Source organism: Sinohyriopsis cumingii, chromosome 11, assembly GCF_028554795.1.
Source record: "Sinohyriopsis cumingii isolate HCF-2022 chromosome 11, ASM2855479v2, whole genome shotgun sequence".
Lineage (NCBI taxonomy): Eukaryota > Metazoa > Mollusca > Bivalvia > Unionida > Unionidae > Sinohyriopsis > Sinohyriopsis cumingii.
In genome coordinates, this window is record NC_142971.1 from 81,375,417 (window position 1) to 81,401,143 (window position 25,727).

General features: G+C 34.7%; 1 protein-coding gene across 2 annotated transcripts in view; it reads left to right on the top strand.

The window, feature by feature from the left end:
* The window catches only part of LOC149788835 (uncharacterized), an 87,892-nt gene that overhangs the window by 16,364 nt on the left and 45,801 nt on the right, over positions 1-25,727 (top strand). For both annotated transcript variants that reach the window (XM_089974960.1, XM_089974961.1), the window contains exons 3-10: positions 2,125-2,886; positions 7,426-7,496; positions 10,471-10,873; positions 15,264-15,530; positions 19,834-20,415; positions 22,485-22,591; positions 24,183-24,431; positions 24,810-24,931. In XM_089974960.1, coding sequence (XP_089831086.1) covers positions 2,125-2,886; positions 7,426-7,496; positions 10,471-10,873; positions 15,264-15,530; positions 19,834-20,415; positions 22,485-22,591; positions 24,183-24,431; positions 24,810-24,931 — 2,563 coding nt within the window. The remainder of the gene's footprint in view (positions 1-2,124; positions 2,887-7,425; positions 7,497-10,470; positions 10,874-15,263; positions 15,531-19,833; positions 20,416-22,484; positions 22,592-24,182; positions 24,432-24,809; positions 24,932-25,727) is intronic.

The window sequence follows — 25,727 nt, forward strand, 5'->3', positions numbered from 1 at the left end:
CGTTTCCGCGCGCGCGCGCGCGCGTGCGTGTGTGTGTGTGTGTGTGTGTGTAGACGACATCAGTGTTTCCGAGTATTTGCTGATGCACAGTGTGTAATGTTTGGGAATAACGTTTTGGATCAGGATGAGATCCCAATTAATATGATGAATTGCCCGAGTCAGACGGTTGAGATCGACAAGCGTCCATTATTTTCATAACTGGACTACGTTAATTTGAAAATAAAATCGCTTCACGGAATAATATTTCAGAACTCCAATATTTAATCCATAACACAGTTGAAAGATATAAGCGAATTATTCCACCTGACTTTTTTGTGGAGAAAGCAACAAATAAGCCTAAAAATGAATGGAAATGAATTTGATCACACCATAACGTCGATAAGCACGTAGTAAGACCATCATTACATATTTCGTACATGCTAGAATATAGAACATCAGTCATATATTTGTAGAACACACTGCATAATAAGGTAGACTGTATATCGCACAAATAAATTGAAGTTTTCTTTATTAGTATCTAAAATTAGCCCGTAGCTTTGCATGCGCTCAAAAATGAAATAATCGAACGTAAGACAAACGTTTTGTATCTATATTGTGCATCACACATAGCCTATTGAAACGTTAGTTTTCTACTATTATTAAAAGTGCAATGACTGATCTTTTGAAGCCTTGGAAAGCTTTGTAAACTGTTTAGCAAAATATCTCAGAGTTGTATCCAATTCTTATGTTACGTCTTTAGGCTCTAAAAGATAGTAACAAACGAAAGAGTGAAAACAACAAGCTTTGAAAAAATTAACAAATAATTTATTTCTCTGGAAAAACACTGTAGAAATGAAAAAATAAGAACTTACGATTTTAAGAATCAAATCCAAACATAGTGCAAGAATAATCCATGAATTAAATTTTAGAAGTCCTAGTAATGAAATGTTCTAATGACTTTAAGTTCGAGTCCCGATGAAGAATCCTAAATGGAAGTCGATGACGTATACTGTAGTCATTATGATGCTTCAGTGTCTAGTTATTTGTTATTCCACAGACAACCATATTCCGGTTTTTGAATTTCCGAATAAAATTTAAAGAAATGTTTTTGTCCGAGAATTCTGTATGAGCTCTAAAATATTTCCATGACAAAGAATTAATCTTTTAGAATCCAGATAATTTGAATAAAAACTAAAATATAACTTCAAACAGGCCACAACAAAAACGAACACCTTACGTCCCAGGGTTTAGAAGCCCGACTGAGATTATTTCTGTATAGACAAAGGTTATATGGATAAATAATGCGCAAAACAGATACCCGTATGAGGGTCACGTGCTCACATTACAGAATGGTTTAGCAGGTATCTACACGTCTATGGTCACGTATTCCAGTACAGCCTCAATTTCAATATTATCCTTCACACATTAAAGTTGAATTTTAAAAAAAGAAGTTTACTTGATTCTCAATCAAGGCCAGGAACTAGGTCATCAAAGGATACAAAGTTCGGGGTTTACAATTAAATAATCAGGTCAAACTAATTTCTGGAAAATATCAAATTCCTAGTAAACAAAATTACATTACTTTGACATGTAATGAAATTAACAATAAAAATATTTTGAAACTTACAAACAATTTAATTAAATATAAATTAAATCAAATATACATAACACCAATGAAGAGGGGATACTTTGTGAAATAGCTTTACGGTATATTAAATAAGAATTAATTTCAGTAAAGAATTTAATCATATAACTGAGTCTATGGTTTATCACCTTTCTTTAAAAGGAGAGTTTAGGCTAGTTTAAGAAGCAAAAAGACTGACGAACGAAGTCAAAGTGAAATGTCCCAAGATCCGAACTATGAGTATTGACACGATTATGTACAAAATTATTTATTTCACCTTGATCTAATTAGCCTAATCCCACGTGTGCCGCGGCCCCAAAGGTATTGTTTCTGAAGACAGAAGATGCTTGAAATGTCCATATTTACAGATGATTGTGGTGGTGGTGAAAGGTTTTGACAGTAGATTATTTAAAGTCATAAATATACTGATATTCAGCCTACAAGGTATCAGCGTACCAATATATAATGTACTTTAATATAAGTATACATGTCATTACTGATGTTCTTAACGTTTTTTACAGATGGCCTTGACCCATGGGCTGTTACTGTGTCTGGAGACATACTGTTGATCACAGACTTTAAGGCAAGTAAAGTCTATGTTTACAGGCGGCTGGACGGCATCTTGCTGTCTTCAACAGACAAACTAGAGGCATGGCCCCAAGGCATTTGTCGTGTTAATGAAAGGGAAATCTGCGTAACTCTGAGTAATGGTACCATAGAAATCATGTCTGTAGAAGGGACGGGCGTGATTAAACGGGGAAGAACATATAATCTACGTCCAGCACTTGATTACTGTCATGATGCTAACAGATTCATGGACAAGGTCGTTTTGTGTGGTGTTAAAGACAACACGATCTGTTGGTGCGTTTTGTCGCTTCGCGATGGAGTAGTTGACACAGTTCACAGCATCTGTGAAGGTAGATGGAGTAACTTGACCACAAAAGGTAACATGATTTATATATCGTGTCAGGCTGAAGCTGCTGACCGTGGTGTTTATGGATTTAATATTCTGAATCCACGTCAAGCGCCATTTATATACAAACATGAGGGACTGTCTTTGCCACTTGGAATAACAGCAGATGACAAAGGATTTTTATTCCTGTGTGATAGATTGCAAGACACCATTCATTATCTGACAGATAAGTGTGAGCTAGTGTTCATATATAGGAAGGGGATACCACGTCTTCCAAACGCAATATTCTGGGACCGTGGAATTCTCTATGTAACACGCTTGACGAGTAATGTGATCACTATGTTCCAACCACAATCTTCACATCAACAGGGTAAGTACCATATTTTTTATACTTCATTTACATCAGCTACACAAAATAATTCTAAAATATTTAAAACTAAATTAAAATATATATGAAATAAGATTGTTGATTTTTTTATTAAAGTGATTATAGGCCTTGTCGTGGTGATGTATGTAGCCGTCTTTATTTAAATAAATATAAATAAAATTGTATTGCTGTACAATTTAATATAATCTAGTTTATATAGGTATATTCATTCCTTTTTGTTAATAATTGCGCACCTTGGTTATCATCACAAAGATGTACACACGAATATTTATTTGTGGAACACTTCAGACCTTTAGCAATGTTACCTATAGGCCTTGAGGTGCCCCATTCCATTTTTGTCCATAAAATTGTTAAATGTTTTTATATCTTTATTTTACCCTTAATGTATGTTCTTGGGATTTTCATTAAAAAAATTGAAAAGAATTTTGAACAGAAATTTATTTAGATAGTCACTTTTGACACGGGTTCTCTAAATTTTCTAGCAATATTTTTTAATAGGGTTGTACTCGTATAAGTTCCTGTTCTCAGATCCATTTATTTTCTCCGCCTTGACCAAATAGATGGCCTATATATAACTTGTACTTCCTTCCTAAGGTGTTGCATGTTTTGGCCGCTTTTATTTATTGCTGCAGGTTATCCTTGTCAGGGATCTTTTCTATCCATTGTGGGATATAATGTAACGTTATTTGCTATATCCCTTTTTTATGGACTGGCGTTCAAAGGTCACATTTTTCCTTTAGTTGTTATTTACTTTATTAAAGCTATAATAATTTAAAAGATAAATGTCGCAAGGTACATAGAGTCCATAAGGAATTCTTTTCTTTTTTTGCGATTTAGAAGAGACGGATTTTGAGATTAGTGAGGTACAAAAAGTAAATATTAAAGCGAGAATAAAAGGGGCGGTTTCTTTGTATTCTTTAACTATACCGTCGTTCCGTTATGAAATTTTGCTAGCAAACCTGACGAATAATCTCAACATTTATATATTTATTGAAACAGTTTAAATTTACATTGCATTTTGTTTGAAATTCATATAAGTGCTTCTATTGTCACATTTGATTTCCAATAGCTCGAGACTTTCCTGGATAACACGTGTTTTTTTGCGTCTTTTGTTGCACGCTCATTAGAATCCAAGTGTAAGTAATACTTTTTGATACTGAATTGGGGATGATTTCATAATAGTACTTTATTCATGAAGAAATAATCTAGTCATCAATTGATCTCAGTGCAGGCAACCTAAACTCGTATCATGTTAGTGTCATATTATATAGCTTAGATGTATGATAGGCCACTAAACGTTCCTGTAATAAATGGTTCAAAATCGGTCAGTTCAAAATAACTCAGTAGGCAGAGCCTGTATCCATATTTTGAAAAGGTAATGTCGCATGTTAATCAAATGGGTGTGCAGAAAATCGAAGTCCTTCCCAATGGAATGTAATAATCAGTTAAGAAAATCGACTGGCCTTCCCAATTAAATTTAAAAATCAGTTTAGAAAATTTAACTGACTGTATGGTCTTGATGGTGTCAGTATTAACTGGTCCTCCTCAAAATCAACAGACCATCTCCCTGCGTACTAGATCTTAAATCGGCCCCTGTCGCGATCCCTTCACCAATTATTTAATACAGTGCACGTGTATTTTTGTTCAGACATACTAAATAATGACAGGGATGAATGAGTCAATTTTAAAACTAAAGCAGTACTTCAAAATTATATGAACTTTAAACGCAATTTTTAGTCAGGTGCAAATACCCAAAACTGTAACATCAACCTTGTGCATACTTATCAAAACGAAATAATATTGCAGACATTTAGGTAAAAGAGAAAAACATATGCAATAAATAGTCCAATACTAAATATGACAAAAGGTGTAGGCTGTGTTATCGTTCCATGGAATAACTTTACTTTTAAAGCAAAAACCTTTAGCATCCACTGTGAATCATTTTCCAAATTCTAAATGAGTTAAGAAAAATGAAGTGTTGTATGTCTTCTGCTATTGTAAGAGGAATATGTCACACTGTATTTACATTTAATTATTGGTGTGTAAAATGTCACGCGGTATTTACACTGAATTATCTGTGTGGAAAGTGTATATACACTGAATTATCTGTGTGGAAAGTGTATATACACTGAATTATCTGTGTGGAAAGTGTATATACACTGAATTATCTGTGTGCAAAGTATATAAATATACACTGAATTATCTGTGTGGAAAGTGTATATACACTGAATTATCTGTATGGAAAGTATATATACACTGAATTATCTGTGTGGAAAGTGTATAGACACTGAATTATCTGTGTAGAAAGTATATATTAGCCTATATATATGTAGCCTATCATTAAAAAAGCTTCCCTGTATACTTCCACAAGTGCAGAAGAAATTGTCCATCAAAATCCATACACAAATATATCTCTCAAAGTTATCTTTAATTATCTTCAGCACAATTACTAAATAAGTACCATTACAGGGCTTTACAATTTTAATAATGGTCAGCTCGTCGACTGCAAGCTAACTGATAATTGAACTTGTCCTTGGAGATTTGAGCTTGCACGAAATATGACAACATAACACCACTGCTAAATTTAAAACACAAAGAAAAATGTATGTGATTTGTAAGAGTCTTGTGTTATATTTATTTTACAAATAAAGCAAGTTTGTTTTCCTCTTTGTCCTTGCTTGCATCTTAAAACCATACTAAGGTTGTCAAAAAGATACATACAAAATAGTACATGGAAGATCAAAAAGTAGATGAGAAGGCAAATGGAATAGATAGTTATAAAAAGGCAAAAACAGACACATACATGTATATAGACAGAATAATGGATAGAGAGATAAGGGTTCTGATAATAATAGATTTTTGTGAGAATGAGAGAGACGTAAAAGGCCATGAATTGAAAACTAAAAAGTCATGACAGGGAGAACGATTTTTGCAGAATATCATTTGAAACATGGGATTGATTGACACTTGACACTTGACAGTTATGTGAAAGAAGAATATGGCGCATACGCATGGCAAAAAATGGTCATAATATATGTACTGGGACTTGTTCAGGGTCTCAAGTATGGCATACCGTGGTCATGATATATGTACTGGGACTTGTTCAGGGTCTCAAGTATGGCATACCGTGGTCATGATATATGTACTGGGACTTGTTCAGGGTCTCAAGTATGGCATACCGTGGTCATGATATATGTACTGGGACTTGTTCAGGGTCTCAAGTATGGCATACCGTGGTCATGATATATGTACTGGGACTTGTTCAGGGTGTCAAGTATGGCATACCGTGGTCATGATATATGTACTGGGACTTGTTCAGGGTGTCAAGTATGGCATACCGTGGTCATGATATATGTACTGGGACTTGTTCAGGGTGTCAAGCATGGCAAACAAATGGTCATGATATATGTACTGGGACTTGTTCAATGTGTCAAGCATGGCATAAAATGGTCATGATATATGTACTGGGACTTGTTCAGGGTGCCAAGCATGGCAAAACATGGTCATGATATATGTACTGGGACTTGTTCAGGGTGTCAAGCATGGCAAAACATGGTCATGATATATGTACTGGGACTTGTTCAGGGTGTCAAGCATGTGGACCTGTAAATCCCTGCCAATACTTCCAAAACCAATCCATAGATTCAAGGGAAACAACTGGTTGACGTGTCCATTCCATTGTTTCCTTTGTGTACATGTTTGTTTATCCTCGTTACAAGATTTTCCATCCCATGGTTCTGGGTTTTAGTAACCGCCTGTGTCTTACATGAACAATGAATAAATGCTATAATTCCCTGGTGTGTGATGATTATTTGTAACCAGTGACAAACAGATAACAATAATAGGACAATTTTCACAATGACTGAGAGACTTCAAATAGAACCCTAGCAGGGGGATCAATATTAATAATTTGCCTGTGGTTTTAAGACCATCAGGATCATGAAATGCAGCGTTCATTTTGTTTTAAGTTTAATGTTTTGTCAACGAAACATGACACGTTTTCGTTTCAGACTCCTCGTGGGGAAACTCATTTAAAAGACTGGTAGAGCCGGATCTGGATTTAAAGTTGTTCTGGGTGTAGTGGTGGTTCAAATTAGGCATCGTCGAAATACACGTTTTAATGGCCACAGTGGGTACAAAACTTTAAAACCAACCAAATAACTATTTCATGGAGGTACCACGTTATGCACAGAATGTTAATAACAGACCTATTATGTTAATGATTGGTCATTGTGACATGGAAGTGGTTGGTAATGTAAATTCTTATCCCGTTAATATTCATAACAATTTCTTTTTGGTTTAAAATTTGATTTTGTAATGTATGAGCCATGACAAATATGACCATATCAAAGACCATTAACAACAAAAATTTCCTTTTCTTCAGACTGGTATTTTGCCGACATATGGCACTGCAGTCTGTTTATTGTGCAGATGTTCATTAATAATTCTTTACTTTCAGCTCTTGGTGGTATTGCTTAAGTTGGGATGATTTTTATTTTGTTTCTTTTGCATATCATACAGGTCCAGACGTGAACAATGAAGCAAAACATAAAGTCACGGAAGAAACAACTACAGAGATAGAACAGAAAATTGTAAGTATTCAATATCTGATTATTACATCACATATAATTTACCATCTAGGCTACTGACAGCTTATTAAATCATCACATATAATTTACCATCTAGAGTATTGACAGCTTACTTAATGCATCACATATAATTTACCATCTAGGCTATTGACAGCTTATTAAATCATCACATATAATTTACCATCTAGAGTATTGACAGCTTGCTTAACATATAATTTACCATCTAATGTATTGTCAGCTTATTAAATCATTACATATAATTTACCATCTAGAGTATTGACAGCTTGCTTAAACTAAAATTTACCATCTAATATATTGACAGCTTATTAAATCATTACATATAATTTACCATCTAGAGTATTGACAGCTTACTTAATGCATCACATATAATTTACCATCTCAGCTATTGACAGCTTATTAAATCATCACATATAATTTACCATCTAGGGTATTGACAGCTTACTTAATGCATCACATATAATTTACCATCTCAGCTATTGACAGCTTATTAAATCATCACATATAATTTACCATCTAGGGTATTGACAGCTTACTTAATGCATCACATATAATTTACCATCTCAGCTATTGACAGCTTATTAAATCGTCACATATAATTTACCATCTAGGGTATTGACAGCTTACTTAATGCATCACATATAATTTACCATCTCAGCTATTGACAGCTTATTAAATCATCACATATAATTTACCATCTAGGGTATTGACAGCTTATTAAATCATCACATATAATTTACCATCTCAGCTATTGACAGCTTATTAAATCATCACATATAATTTACCATCTCAGCTATTGACAGCTTATTAAATCATCACATATAATTTACCATCTAGAGTATTGACAGCTTACTTAATGCATCACGTATAATTTACCATCTCAGCTATTGACAGCTTATTAAATCATCACATATAATTTACCATCTAGAGTATTGACAGCTTACTTAATGCATCACATATAATGTACCATCTAGGGTATTGACAGCTTACTTCCAATATGATACACCACAATACAAAATGTTTGATATGTGTTATGGATTGATATTTAATAGTAATCAAGCATTTTTACTTATAAATCAGGGCCCTTTATAGAACTATAAAGTTAGGTGGGGGATAGTTCCCCTCTACTCGACAGAAATGGAGATATTTTATGAATGATTCATTTTTGTCCTCTACTGGTCATAGACCAAAAGAGATTATAGGTGGACTGTCTTTTTTAAGTATGTATTTCTTGGAGAAATGTGGAAATGACACTCATAACATTAAGACAGGAAGTGAAATTGACTTTTGTTGAAATTGAAATATCCTTCTTAAAGCACCCATACATGTAATTTTGAAGGGTGTTTGTTCTTTGCCCTATGATGTGGTGTTACTATTGATTATATCCCCTCTTAATTTCAATGTCAGAGGAAGTATTATCTGCCATTTTCTAATTCTTGGCTGTTTTGTTTTCTATTTAATCATCTTAGATTGGCATAATATGTCTCAAGGGTGGGTAAGTATGGCCATAATAAGACTCAGTGTTACTTTGCCCCCAACTGCCGTATGGGTTGTGCGTGCATACAAGGATGGATGTCCAATTTGCTGCCTTCCATGGGATGAGGTATGTGATTTAGTGCAAGTCGTAACACTTATCAGTGAGGAAGAAAGGCACAGCTTCTTCCTGATAATTTCTGTATGACCCTCTACATTTACAGGAGGAGTCTGAATTACTTCCTTTGCTAGGGAAGTCTTCTGTGAGGTTACCATCTCATTGGATTCGGTGCTTTAGATATCACCAAAATTCCAAAGATCCCAGGTGATCTTGCAAGTATTATAGATCCCTTGCTTCTCCAAAAGGAAGGAAAAGAGCTCAGAGTTGGTTACACCTTGCTGAAATGAATGAGCAGCATTCTCACAGTGGAGGGAAAGACTTGAGAGAGTATCTCACTTTCCTAGAATGGATGATCAGCACGCTCTCAAAGCACCTGTGGTCGATATATGCGAGTCATGCTTTAAAGATAGCCGGGAAAGACATTTGATCTGTGAAGTATCTTAGTAGCTGGACTGGACATTGTTCACTGGACACCAGTTACCATGCTATGAGCACCGGCTACAGTAACGATGTTCGAGCAATCTGGTATTTAGTTTTTATTGTAATTTTTATTCAGAGACTATGCTGATACTCCCCTCCATCCTTTATCATACCATTTGTTCCCATTTAATCTCCATCCTTTATCATACCGTTTGTTCCAATTTAATCTCCGTCCTTTTATCATACTATTTGTTCCCATTTAATCTCCATCCTTTATCATACCGTTTGTTCCAATTTAATCTCCGTCCTTTATCATACTGTTTGTTCCCATTTAATCTCCATCCTTTATCATACCGTTTGTTCCCATTTAATCTCAGTCCTTTATCATACCTTTTGTTCCCATTTAATCCCGTCCTTTATCATACTGTTTGTTCCCATTTAATCTCCATCCTTTATCATACCATTTTTTCCCATTTAATCTCCGTCCTTTATCATACTGTTTGTTCCCATTTAATCTCTTGAGATTTCATATGTAAATGAGTAAATTTAACATGCTGAACATTAAGACTGTGCATATATCAAGCATGTCAGCACACGTTTTGTTTTCCTGTCTCATGTCAACAGGGTTGTCTACTAAAATTTCTAATAAATCGTACTTAACTGTGACTACATTTGAGCGCTAGAATCATTTCCACAATTGATAATGAATATGTAGTTACACAGACTTGATGGATGTGCAGCCTAACCAAATTTACATGAAACATGCAAAAATAAATGTACTTTAAAGATTTTGTTGGTTACAGTGGAGTAATGCCATATGTAGTTTTCCGTATATGCATGTGCTCCATGAGTTATAGGAATAAAACTTACACTGACCTTAGGAGTATTTTCTCCTAATGTACATTAGGTTTCATCACTCCAATAGTTTGTCTGTTTGTCATGTAGGTAGACAAAGAGAGGTCAAGTACAGAGACAGAAATGCCTCCATCTGTGCTGGTCCCAAAGGATTCTGATAAAGAGTGGTCAAGTGCAGAGACAGAAATGGCTCCATCTATACAGGTCCCAAAGGATTCTGATAAAGAGTGGTCAAGTGCAGAGACAGAAATGCCTCCATCTGTACAGGTCCCAAAGGATTCTGATAACAAGAGATCAAGTACAGAGACAGAAATGCCTCCATCTGTACAGGTCCCAAAGGATTCTGATAACAAGAGATCAAATACAGAGACAGAAATGCCTCCATCTGTACAGGTCCCAAAGGATTCTGATAACAAGAGATCAAGTACAGAGACAGAAATGCCTCCATCTGTGCAGGTCCCAAAGGATTCTGAAAATGACAAACAAGATAATGGTAAATACATGACATTGTTGCATGTGTAGGACTGCATGAATGTAGGTTTTCCATCGTAATTGTGTGCAGTATATTTTGAATTTTACAGTATGAGCCAGTGATCAACATTTGCTTGACTAATGTTTACAAATTTATCGACCAATAATATCGCACTTATGTAAAGCCGGTATGAAATATATTAAGTCAACATGTTATTGATATGTTTGTTAGGTGTGCTTTGTCATTAAAAGTTATGATATAATACTAGAGATATAGTAATGATTTGACCTGAGTAAGTTTTATCAAATATCAGCGCTTCTTTTTGCCTGTCAAAAAATGATCAGTCAAAAGTGTGGAAACTATAGTGGTTGTTAGTCCTCAAACATGTCTTTATTATCATCCAGTGACCTTGACATTGCCGACATGGATAAAAATATTTGACAATACAAGTTTTGCAAATAAGATTATAAAAACTTAGTTTTATACGTTTAAATGTTTGTCAAGTAGGTTACACGCATTGGTCTTCTGTGAATTACATCATAAATGGCAGATCATGAAAATCCCATTTCATTATTATGTGTTTGGTTCATCAATCATACTTTTAAGGAAATCCTGGTGATTAATAAATTCATTTCAATTAAATAGTTTATTATCATAAATATTTACATTAGTGATGAATGTGTTTTCTTTCCAATTACACATGTCAAAGCAATATCACGAGTTATATCATTAACAATGAACACCTTTTAAGTCACCAACCATAAGCAACATGCATGAAAACAATCTTTAGCATCGGCAAGCTAACAAACTGGTTAGTAACTGGAACATCGGCAAATCACAGACACATGCAAATATTAAGATTAAATAGATTCTATTGACTATTAGTAATTATTTCTTATTTATCAAAACTTGCTTCCAATATTAAATATTCACATTATAACAGGAGTGACCTTGACATTGACTACATGATGAAAATACTCATTTTGGCATTGCAAATGGAACACGACCTCTCTGTTGTGCCCTTCTCAATTTTTATAAATTTGTAAGTCCCTCTCTATGTATGTATGTATGTATGTATGTATGTAATGCACACTGTTTGCAAGATGATGTCTCTGTAGACACAAAATGCTATTTAAACCTAGATTATTGATCTACTGCTACAATAAAATCTACACAAGGCTTTATGAATAGATATCAAGTGTAATAGTGAGCATGTGTAACACATTCTTTCTCGTGGTTCGGTGGTTCTTCCCGGGGTTTTCCAGGGTTCTTCCTCCACCAGTTATACTGGCTGCCATGTATAGCCTATCTTGTGCTGAAAAATGGCGTTAAACCATACAACAACAACAATAACACATTCTAGGTGGGAACATTATGTAACACTATTTTAAAGAGTAGTGGTACTGAATTATAGCAAATCATACAAAGGATTGTCTCTGTAGATGGTGAATAATAAGCTTTTTAAGTTGTTGTTGTTGTAGGGTTTAATGCCATTTTTCAGCACACGATAGGCTATACATGGCAGCCAGTATTATTGGTTGAGGAAGAACCCGGGAAATCCCCGGAAAGAACCACCGACCCTCAATAAGCTACTGGAAGCTTTCCCACATACCCACATTGGTCGAATCTGAGACTCGAACCCATGCAGACAGAGGTGAGATGGCAGTGATCCGTAACAAAGAGCGCTTTAGACCACTCCACCACTCAGGGCCCCAGCTTTTCAAGAGCTTGGCATGAGTCAGATGACTTTATATAAGGTAGTATGGAATTCCACAGTTTGGCACCAGAAAAAGCAAAACTCTTCTGATCAAACTCTGAATTTGGTATAGGTAGATATAAATTGTTGTTTGAGTTGGGTTTATAATTCATACATATGTACATTTTCAACAAATTTAAAATTACATTTAAGATAATCAGGTGCCAATCCTTTTAAGTAAACTTTTGAAACTTGGTTTTATGCTGAAATTGAAGCCATTTTAGGATTTTGCAGATTTGTTAATGGTGTGTCTAAATAAGTATCAATAATAACTCTAGCTGCTCTCTTTTGGAATTTCAGAAATCTTACATGATTTCTGTATCACCATTGCCCTAGATAGAACAACATAATTCTATGTTTGTCATGTTATTTACGTTGAAGCAAATCCTTTTTCTGCTCTTGAGGAGGTAAGAGTGTCTTTTGTTCAATAGATAAAGCATTGTGTTAATGTTTAATAAATGTATCAACTTGAATTTTCCAAGATAATATCTATCACAATGCCAAGTACCAATGGTTTTTAATTTTCAGACTAGTGTACATTCTTTGATTTAGCATTACTTTGAAGTCAGCTTTCTCACCGTTTACTCTAGCTTGACTACGTATGATCATGGCTTTTGATTTGGATGCATCTGTCTTCATACCCTTGTGCTCACACCAGATTTATATTTGTACAAATTCTTGATTTAATTTAATGATAATTTATTAATCTCATAACATGTTAATCCAGTGTTAGATAATGTCACATCTGCAAACATGTTAGCGGCAGATATCTCCGCATGATATGGAAATCATTGGTGTACAACAGAAAGAGTAATGGTCTATAAAACGGTCCCTCTGGTCCAATTTTCACAGTTTTTTATCGGAATGTTTATTCCAATTGAAACATCTTGTTGTCTGCCATCAAGATAGATTTCAAGCCAAGTTAAAAGTTTACTGTTATCTACATAAACGCTATGGATTTCCAGCAGGATTTTGTGACTTACGAGATCAAAGGTCTTTCTAAAGTTATGTATCTGCAATGTTAACTTGATCTATTGCTGTTAACCAATCTCCCACCATTCTAGACATATTAATATCATCATATCAATATCATCATATTAGTTTCATCATATCAGTATCATCATATCAATATCCTCATATCAATATCATCATATCAATATTGTCATATCAATATCCTCATATCAATAGCATCATATCAATATCGTCATATCAGTATTATCATATCAATATCATCATATCAATATCCTCATATCAGTATCATCATATTAATATCATCATATCAATATCCTCATATCAATATCATCATATCAATGTCATCATATCAATATTGTCATATCAATATCCTCATATCAATAGCATCATATCAATATCCTCAGATTAGTATCATCATATCAATATTGTCATATCAATATCCTCATATCAATATCATCATATCAATATCCTCATATCAATATCATCATATCAATATCATCATATTAATATCATCACATCAAAGTGGTGCTTATCTGACACCCACCACAACCTCCATAGCAGCCGTCTTGAAAATTGTATTGTTTCATTGCCTCAGCCACAAATCATGAAAAGACGTCAAATTTGATCAGATTAAAATGATGCCAATATTACCTCCTATGACCATTTACAAAATCGTGTTATTGCTACAGCTTCACGATGAACTGTCATATCGACGTAAGTTTTCTCCAAAAATACCACCGTATGTTTTGTCGTTTCCAAATTAAAATGATGCTGATAGGGTCATTTTTAAGATCCTGCTAAACGGATGGTCATGTCTGAAAGAGGTGTTCACCAAAAAACTTATTACAGGTGTATACATTTCCTAAAGAACAATGCTGCCAGTCTTGTATTATTAAGGTCACAACGACTGATTTGAAATTCATTTTATTGTTACAAAATATCAGAGATAGTTTCAGCACTCTGCAGTTTAAAAGAAGAAATAGTTTTATCATTCGATTAGGAGTTAATCCCTTCGAGGGATTGTTGATAAAGAATTTGTCCAAATTGGTAGGATGGTTTTAAAGGGTTGCTGAATATTCCTGACATAACAATACCATGAAATATTTAGCATGACAAACAAATTATTTTGAATTATAAGTGTTGCAAAATTAATATATGTATTATGCAGTTTTTCACTGGAAAAATTAATCCTTGTGCTGATGGCAAGTGTGAAAAAGTGAATGCTCTGGCATACAGCCTCAATACAGCTGTATTGGATTTTTTATGTGAAGAGTCAGCTCCCAACATGGATAAAAGCAGTCAATACTCATAGTTTATATGTGTGTGTGTGTGTGTGTATATATATATATATATATATATATATATATATATATATATATGATTGGGGCATAATTTAGGACACTGTCATTGTCAACCTATTTAACCTTATGAAATGTGCTCAAATAATTTTTCAAATCAAACTAGATTGTATATAGTAGTTTAATATGGGTATGATTGTGTTTAACTTAGACGATGTTTTCATGATCTGCTTAATACAAGAAATTGCATTTTTGCATCATCAAAAGAATGGTCAAATACTTTACTTTACTCATTGTGAACATTTTTAGGGTTGTTCTTATTTTGTTATTGTTCTTGAAATTGTTCAGTGTTGCCATCATAAGACAATGAAAGTTTCTATTTCAGACCCTGTCATTCCCGTGGAGATCCTTCGTATGGACAGTAATTCCATTGAGCTGTACAAAAAGGCTCTGCAGGATGGAGTGGAGAAGGTTTACAGTATCAGAGTGATGGTGGTAGGGCAGTATGGGGTTGGAAAGACAGCATTGACAAAGCACCTGCTTGGGCAGAAGGTTGATATATCTAAGCGGAATAGCACAGAGGGAATCGACGTGCACAAACATTGTTGCAAAATCTCGCTGGACACTGGTGAATGGATAGTACAGCATGAAGGTACGCTATCATTGTCCAAAAACTGTTACAAAGATAAATTTTCTTGTCCAAAAAGACCTGAGTAATTTTGCATAATTATGTATATAGTATTTAAATGAATATTGTACACCTAGAGATAGGATTGGAGTTAAACAGAAGTGTAAACTTTCTTGTGTAACTATCTGGAACAAACGAACCACATTCAGTATTCTTGAATGATTTTCATATGGCATATATTGCTGTTTGGATGTTACTCCAGGCTTTATATTGAAAATACTTTCGATTTTTTTTATTATTATTTCAATACACTGATATTGTGAATGCCAATAACATATCTACCGAAATGGGTTTTGCTTCCATATTATTTTTAGACTGATCATAATACCGCTACTAACAATTTTATCCATTACTCCCAGGCAAAAATGGTATTGCTTAAAAGATACAAGTTATCTGCTCATCTAAGTAGCAGTTAAAGTTATCTCCCCTTGATACAGGGATTGGTGCCAAATCTCCTAAATACTTCAGTTGCTATGTCTGCTTATGCCAAGTTGCTTGAGTTCCAGACAAAAAGGTCTCGCAATCAATATGCAATATAGAAGCATTGTGGAAGTTTTACCTTTAAGCCAGTGGGAGGAGTGTTCTATTCAATGGGAAGTTTACTTCATCTATTAATTTCAGATTATTCTGTTCTTTCTTTCTTTAAAGACAAAGTATCTCACTTAAAAGTGTCACCAACTGTCCTGTCCTCACACACAAATAAGTGCAAATCTGGTGTGTATCATATTGTTGGATAATTTCCGTTATGGTCGGATACATACAGGTAAGTTTTCTATAATATTCTATTTCAACAGTCCACTTCCTATTTATAAACACGACTCTCTTCTGATTGTAATAGTATAGGCAGTCATTTGGCCTTTCCTGCAGGTAACTTTGTCCTACAACTGATATTATAGCATCCCATATCAATAATGAATCTTCATTTCATGTTCATGTGCATGTATAGTGTGTACTGTAATGGCTTTCAATCTTGGGACACAAACACTCACAATGCTTACAGGAAGTTCCTGTGATTGAATGACAATGACTATATTCTCCAAAATAGCAGGCGAGTTTCATCTTGGAGCAAGATATGGTATCCTGCGTTATTCTAATCCTCATCCTCAGTCTCCTTGCCAGCCTCGTACATTTTATCATCAGTCTCCTTGCCAGCCTTGTACATTTTATCGTCAGTCTCCTTGCCAGCCTCGTACCTTTTGTCATCAGTCTCCTTGCCAGCCTCGTACATTTTATGATTTTGGTCATCTAGGTCTGAAGTTCAACATCCATGTAAACATAGTATGTCTTGGTCATGAACGAAAATTGAATTAGTACACTGGTGACTTCCTTGCTTATATGGAACAATCTCTCCGATTGAGACTTCCTAAGCCTGCTGGGTTTGCTTAACGTGGAAGCAGACATCTTAATCATAGGTCGCCTTCTTGGACTCCCATTACAAATGTTTTAGTGGATTTGTCCCACAGAAGCAAACCAACTAATACAAATGAAATGACCCCTTCATTCCTCAGGTTTTACCAATATGAGCCAGAATGGAACTACCTATAATGGACGTATTTGCTGCATGTGTAATGTCAAACTCAAATTTTATATCCCACAAGTCCTGGATCCAAAGTCCTGACACCTCTGGCTCCAAAGATGATATGTAAAGCAAGAGAATTGAAGTTTTGCATCATCCTGACTGCTCCACTCAAATGAAAAATATTGGATGAACTACCTCATCAATCTAGCAACATAATCTCCAGGAAATCAAGATATTCCCTCAAGCAATCACAACGATGGGTGTTTAATCCTAACCTAGAGTGACTGAGCATTCACATCTGGATCTTATTAATATACGCCCTCAGGATCAAAGAGTTCTCACAAGTTACCATTGGTAGAGAAATTGTTCAAGTGATATCGATAGCCCTCCACCTCACAGGTGTAATAAGGCAATGGAGTATTTTCTCACAGTGGTGTGTACAAGCACACTTTATACCAAGGCGGGCATCCACACCTCAATAGCTAACTTCATATGGTTCTTTGACAAGAAACAGCTAGCACTAATCACAATTATAACCTACAATCACCTGCTTTGTCATGGAAAAGAGGATAATGGACAGTTGAAAGACCTATCCACTCTTCTGTCATTTGCGTTTACCAATGACACTGGATCCTTGCCGAAGAGAAGACAACAAGACAAAATTTTAACCGCTCACAAGAGCTTTATTGTTTCATCACTCATGTGAGACCTGTTTCCTGACTGCAAATTGCAGGCAGAAGCAATGGAATACATACTCTATTATTCAACCAGTCAGTAGTTTCTGACAAGATGGGTAAGTGTCACTGATGTAGGCCCTGTTTTCATTGAAAAGAACAGGCTCTCATGGGGAATCAGGATGAATTTCAATCAGCTTCAGGACACTTTGTCACAGTATCATCATCGACTCTGAAGTGGGACCAAAACAAGAGTCATCTTATCTCTTTCATGAACTCATGTGCCGTAATGGTACATACATACCGTATAATTCTGCCTTCCTGGTTTGTTAAATAGACAGTTTGCAGTTATGGCTGAAGTTCCCATGGCTTCACATGTAAGGAAGGCTAAAAGTTAGTTCCTGTCAATCAATACCTGAAGCTGTCAAATAAAAAAAGCCAACTGCAGTTGTGACTAATTCCTGGCATGCAAAACAGTGCAAAATAAATCACCCATATTTCTGCTTCATACATGTTATATCAAGCTTCTATTTCTTTAACAAATTAATAAATGCATGTTTGTTTACTGATTTCTATTTATGGATGACCTAAGTCGTGTGATCCTACAACATATGCTGAAGTTAAAGGCTTTCACTTGAATCAAGCCACTAAAAAATGTGTTTGAGTGAATTTAAACACAATAAATATTTATTTTATAAGTGAACCAAAGTTGTTAATTGTGAATTTTGTGTCTGTTAAGCTGGTGACTGAGGCGACCACAGTTGAGCATGTTTACATAGTCTTTGTTTCCTCAGACCTTCCCATCCCACTTTATTCATTTTAACATTTTGGCGGAGAATGGAATCTGAGCCAGTTATCAAAAATTTAAGCCAGATTTATGGCTGAAAATAAATATGCTGAGAATTAGGCATGCTTTAGTTTGTCTTACAAAACATTATGTGACTTTTGTTTAATATTTTCGAATTTTGTTTGTACAGCATTGATGGGGAATGGTTTGATTTTATCACCTGACTATTGGAACTCTGATGTCATGGGCATGTAGGTTGCAAGATTTGTTTAGTCATGTGACTAGCAAAGCAAATGGCAAGTACTATTTCAAATTTCATCAATGTTGTAGTTTCGTCTGTATCAGTTGATTAAGGACCTAACAAATGTTGTAATCACAGAGAAAATTGTAAGTATTCAGTTTCATGCAGGAATCGCTGGACTTTAGGTCGTTTGTATACTGCCACCTTGCCGTGACAGCAGATTCCCACTTTTGTCAATAAATATCAAAGATATCTTAAATGGGATGGGAAACTTAGACTATGTATTTACTACTGTGGTGATGTTGTCTATTGTCAGTGCAGCTCCTTTTATTCTCTAAAATATTGTTTACATTTGGTAAATGGGTCTATGTCATCCAGATCAGGATATTGAATAACTTTATGTATGAACTAGGGACTGTACATCTTAAGAATATCTATATTTAGAACGAAGCATTATCAGGATGTAATACGATATGTAAAGTCAGCATGACATAACGTTTGAGAGATAGTTTACTTAGTGTGTTAGTATTAAAATACTATATGGGCCAGTTTATTGTAACGGTCAGTTGATAAGTTATCTGAGCCAGGTGAGCAATATTTGGTACACTTAGGCCTCTTGTTATCCTTGTTTTAATACCCTGTATTTATAAACAGTTTTACCCACTCAACTCCTGTGGGTAAATACAACCATGAGAAATCCACTGGAGCCTCTTATCCCATTTGCTTGGTGTGTATTTTGTGTATATGGATGTATTGATGTAATCTATGTTCCCTTTGGTCTCATACGGTGTGGAACTTTTCTCTACTTCATTTGAAGATTCCCTCCATTCCAAGGCTCATCTAGATGTTGAGAAATCACTGTCTTCTGTTATAGTATGGCTCTTTCATTGGCACAGATGTCACTCATGACACAATGAATGGCATAGTAAAAACTCCATTAATAGGTCAACAGTGTCAGGAGTGCTCTTCGCCCCCAGTTTTCTGCTTACAACAGGTTTAACGACACTAATGTTTTATAATACTGTCTGTATTTTCCGCTTTTTAAGATTCTGATCAACTGACCAGACTGCAGCGTCTGAGGGAGCTATTGTCTGGACCAGATCAGAAGCCAGATGTGAGCCAAGAACAAGAAGGTAACATTGAGGGTATCTATCAAAGAGAGACAACTTCTGAAGTAGATACCGCTAACAACTGTAGTACATTAGCTATGTCAGGGGCAGACCAAGACATTAAATTAACCTTCTCCCAATCAGCACATTTGCCTCATATCAAGGTGGATGATGAGAGACATGATGCATTGCACTCAGGCCAAGAGTCAAGCAATGTTGCTATTCCGGTGAGTGAGGTAAAGACCCATGAGAGTGAGACGAAAAAGGATGCAGTGATGGAAATCTTCCATTTGATCAATGAAAATGCTGACAAACTTGAAAAGGATATAGTGAAATATGCAGCATTGTCGATATGGGACTTCGCAGGTCAATACGCTTTCTATACTACTCATCAGACTTTTCTCACTAGTCGTGCACTGTATCTCTTGGTTATAGATCTCAGTCAACAAATCACAGACCTAATAAAAGATGACAAGTGTTTCCTTGATACGGATGGGACAAAACTGTCTAAAGTTCACGGTAAGTACATGATTTTTAGCCTTGAGTGTGATGTCAATAAATAGGAGTATATTCCAACAAAGTTAATAACAGAACAAATTCTGAAAGTATGTACATAAAAGATCCATACAACAGTAGCTTTAAAGGAGATATTATACCAACTTGAGAAATTAGATATTGGTATAAGGTTCAAAAAGGCATATGGAATCAACCGCTCCAGTGGCCTGGTGGTTAGAGCATCCGCCTCGGGTGAAGTAGGTAGTGGGTTCGATCCCTGGCCAAGTCATACCAAAGACTTTTAAAAATGGTACTGACAGCTGCCTCGCTTGGCACTCAGCATTAAGAGTTAGTGTTAGGACTGGTCGGCCTGGTGCCAGGATAATATCACTGGGTGGGATATCATGCTACATGTATGCGGCATGATGCCCCAATACTAGACATCACTATAAAACTGTCACACTGCAGACATCATAGCGATATGACTGAAAAATTGTTAAAGCTACGTTAAAAATCTGAATCACATGCACACACACACACACACACACACACACACGCATATGGAATCTCTCAAATCCAAATAGGTCCAGATTTATTATCTTTAAAAATACTACTGCTTGTTAACAAACAAGAGCAAATTAAATGGGGGTCTAATTATTGGGGATGTGTGTTGAGGATGGGTGCTTTTGTTGAAGGAAGTAAACCTTTTTTATACAAAAGGCATTTGTTTGCAATACAAGACTTAATGGTAATAACATAACTTAGGACTTAATCTTTTTGTAATTAGAAGCAGACACAATGATAATCATATGTGTATCCTAGATTAAATGAACAGTAAAAGAAATAAATGGAATAAATACAAAACAGTACAGATTTAAGACGGTATTTAACTAACATGGAGAGAGGCAGGGGAGACTACTCATGGAAGGAAGTGGGACATGAATAAAAACTAACAACAATCCAGAGCAACTTAACATAGAGAACAATTACAAAATGGCCCACCCCCAACCAAACCCAACATTCACCCTATAAAAAATAAGATGCTGAAATAAGAAGCAAATTTGTAATGAAAACAATTGTGTAATTTATAAGTAAATTACAAGCCGGAAAAATAGAAAATATTGTACATTTACAACAGGAAGAAAAAAAAACAACCCGAACAAACCTTAAAGATAGAACATTATTACATGCACACTAGCCCCAAGCATTAGATTTTCCCTTTGTATGTCTAAGTGAATATGCAATTATAATAATGTTTGGAGGGCTATAATGCTATTGGGATGCATATCCTGGAAATATATGTTGAAAAACGGACACATTGACAGGGTTGAGAAATTGCAAACAAGCCAACAACCATGTTCATGTTCTTCAAAAATATTACATAAACTTTACAATGAAATTCCATTTGCATTTTTAATCAAGCAGTTATCTGTAAAAGTATGTGATCTCTCTCTGTTTGTCAGTTAATCATATTCTCACTTCTAGAATACTGGATATAATTCCTAATTGTTAAAAGCATTGCTATTTAATTGATTGTTAAAGACATTGCTATTTAATTGATTGTTAAAGGCATTGCTATTTAATTGATTGTTAAAGGAATTGCTATTTAATTGATTGTTAAAGGAATTGCTATTTAATTGATTGTTAAAGGCATTGCTATTTATTTGATTGTTAAAGGCATTGCTATTTAATTGATTGTTAAAGGCATTGCTATTTAATTGATTGTTAAAGGCATTGCTATTTAATTAATTGTTAAAGGCATTGCTATTTAATTGATTGCTAAAGGCATTGCTATTTATCTGATTGTTAAAGGCATTGCCATTTAATTGATTGTTAAAGGCATTGCTATTTATTTGATTGTTAAAGGCATTGCTGTTTAATTGATTGTTTAACTGTGGCTTAGAATACTTAATGTAATATGTTTAATTTGGTATAATAATGTGCACAATGTATGTAATAAAACAAGGACATAATGAAAACTAGTTTATAATTGATTATTGTGTCATCAATATTAATGAAAGTCATTATTATTATTATTATTATTATTATTTAACTTATCCAATTATACATAAAGTAGTTTCTATTCTTTTCAGACGTGATTGAGATTTGGTTGAACTCCATACATTCCTGTGCACTATCACCTGAAGCCAGCATTCCCTATGTGATTCTTGTTGGTACGCATGTGGATAAGATCTCAGAGGTATATTAAGTTAGAATTTAATCGTTAAAGTTCACTTTAAAGACCGGACTCGTGTTGATATACACAAAAATAATGTACAGCAGTGTAAAGAGTCATGAGTTGCAATCAAGGTTTATTTAATCATGTGCAAACATGACAAAATGGAAATCACTTCAATAATAGGTTTAAAAGGCTACTAAAATGGAAATCATTTCTAGTATATTTTAATAGAAGACATGAATGACAGTTGTTTCAAGAATATGTTAAAATAATAACTAAATTCTAGTCATTTCAAGAATACGTTAATATAATACCTAAATGGAAGTAATTTCAAGATTATGTTAATAGTTACCTAAATGGAAAGTTCACAAGTGCAAAATATCGATAGTCCACAAGTGATAAAAATGGAAAAGAATAAATGAAGCATTTGGAATATGGTATCACGGTACCAATTGTTTTTCCATATACCTCAATGCTAATGTTTTGTGAAATAAATATACTTTCTGTCCTACTTGGGCATGCGTGTCACACACTGTCATATAGAACAATGCTAGATTGTCAATTTGACAATGACATAACCAGGTACTCCATTGCATTTAAGAGAGATAACTCTACTGGAACTAGACAGAGGTAAGAGTTATCTAGTCACAACAAGCACATTTTCAGCCATGTGTACCATATTTTTAAAAAATCATAAAAAATACAAAATATGATTTAGATAGAAATTAACACAAGCTCACATGTTTCCAAGAGGCTCAACTTTTTTAAAAGCCAAACAGAAAGTACAACTCTTACATAATGCACCAATCACAGCTAGTGTTGTTCTTTAATTCTGAATACAATGTTCCATACACCTTAAGCTCCGCCCACCTGGACTTGCGCAATTGGTGCCGTTATACCATATAAGCTACAGTGATCAGGTTTTTATATGCTGACATGCACATAGTAAACAATAACTGGGCATTTCCATTGAGCACTGACATTTTGCTTAATGCTTACCAAGACCGTATGAAAAGCAGACTTTTCAATAAATGATGATGCTTGTTATTAACAGTGTCTATTATACATTTGTCTATTTTCTTCAATAACTGACGAAAAATGAGAAAGGACAGTCAACAAAAGCAGTTTGAATAAAATATTTTATAAAAATTATTGTTTCATTTGACTTGCATTTTATCAGTGTTGCTTATTCAGTCTGACTAACAAAATTGTCAGCTAATTGATAGATATCAACATTGGCTTAGAAGGCAACCTGTTACACGGTGGATGAAAGTTTTTCACGAAGGTGTTCCCAGATACTTAAAACTTTCATGGGACTTGATCGTTTTCAAGTTTCATTAACTTGTCTATGAAAGAGATAAATGTTTCACAGAGTTGACAAAGATCTAGCATTTTACCATAGCTGTTTTAGAATTGGCATAACTCAAGAATATGACACTTAAAATAATACATTTATGCATTTCTTCGAGAAACTTGGCAAACCAAAAACAGAATCATGTTTGTGAAAGTTTTTTAAAATATAGTTAATGGCTTCATATAGAATGTCATGTTGTGAATGAAATGCTCATAGACTACATGTGAAATCTCCACGTTTAATGTATTTTGCTTACAGATATCTCGAAAAGAAGTCATTGACAAGTACTTTAGGAAACTCCGGTACATGCTGAGAGAAAAGCCAACCATACGCCACCTGATGGATGATATTGCCATTGATAACACACAGCCTGACCCCATGCTGGATGAGTTGAAAAGAAGAATTTTTGAACTTTCTTCCCATCAGCCCCACTGGGGAGAGGAAAAACCTGCCCGATGGCTTCCCTTAGAACAAGCCATCATGACACTAAAAGCTTCTGGTGCCAAGGTGCAGTTGACAACAAAATATATTCTCACATACGTATCCACTTAAAGTTGAAGCATAGAAGTGTGCGATGTTCTGAATCCATTGACCAGTATTCCTGTCAATCTGCCTTTTTCATTTCTGTGATATGGTTTTAATTTGACAAGATCTACCTTTACAGACCTTGGTGAATGGCTAGCACTTGTGTTAAATCAAAAGGTCTGTGATCAAGTTCTCTAGGAAATAAAAAAGAAATTCTATAGGAAACAAAAAATTGTTTCTGCAAAAATAGAAATTATGATTCATAGCAATAATGCATTATTTGTTAATGTGGTCATCATATGTTCCAACCAACTCCTTAATTGTTGGATTAAAATAGCTTTGTACATTTCTTTCGATCAGGTTGTACCACTCAGTCTCATTGAAGAGATTAATATGTCTGGATCTGTTAGGATTGAGGACAGAAAGGAATTGGAGCTGTTCCTTAGATTCCATCATGAGATGGGCACAATCCTCTACTTCAGGTAAATAAGAGTTATTTTTCCTTGTGATTGAGTATACTTATATTAATCCACTCTTGGTAAAAAATGGATCAAGATAATTATGTTTAAATTATCTCATTTTATATTCAGCAAAGTAATTGACGTTTATAATAATAATAATAATAATAATAATAATGCTTTATTTATAGAGGGTGACTCATTAGTCAAGGACTATTCTCCCATGAGGCCCTCTTAAGGAGAGTATAACAATGCACATCATATGAAGATAACAATAATTACTTTTTATTTTAACATGTTTAGTATTAAAATACTAAATTCCATTATCTATTAGAAACACATACATGCTCGTGATATCTTTTCTTAAATTCTCGAATATTTTCAACAGATTTTACATGTAGTGGAAGCTTATTCCACAGAACTGTACCAGAGTATTGGAAACCCTTTTTAAATTGCTCTGTTCTTGGTTTTGGTGGTAGAAGGTTTCCATGTGACATTGATCTCAACTGTTGTTGTGCTGAAAAAGGCCTGAATACGTCCTGAAGATACTCTGGTGCAGTTCCATGTAGACATTTATATAAAAGAACTGCCTTGTGAAAATGTATCCTGTCATATATTGTGAGTCATTTGAGTTCTGTAAATAATGCTTTTGAGGGATGATCAACAGATGCATCTAAAATTACATGTGCTGCTCATTTCTGAAGTTTATAAATCCTGTCAAGGTCAGATTTAGCACAGTTTCCCCATACATTAGAACAATAATCCATTGTTGGAAGAATATATGACTTGTAGTATAGTTTGCGAGTTTCCATAGGTAAAT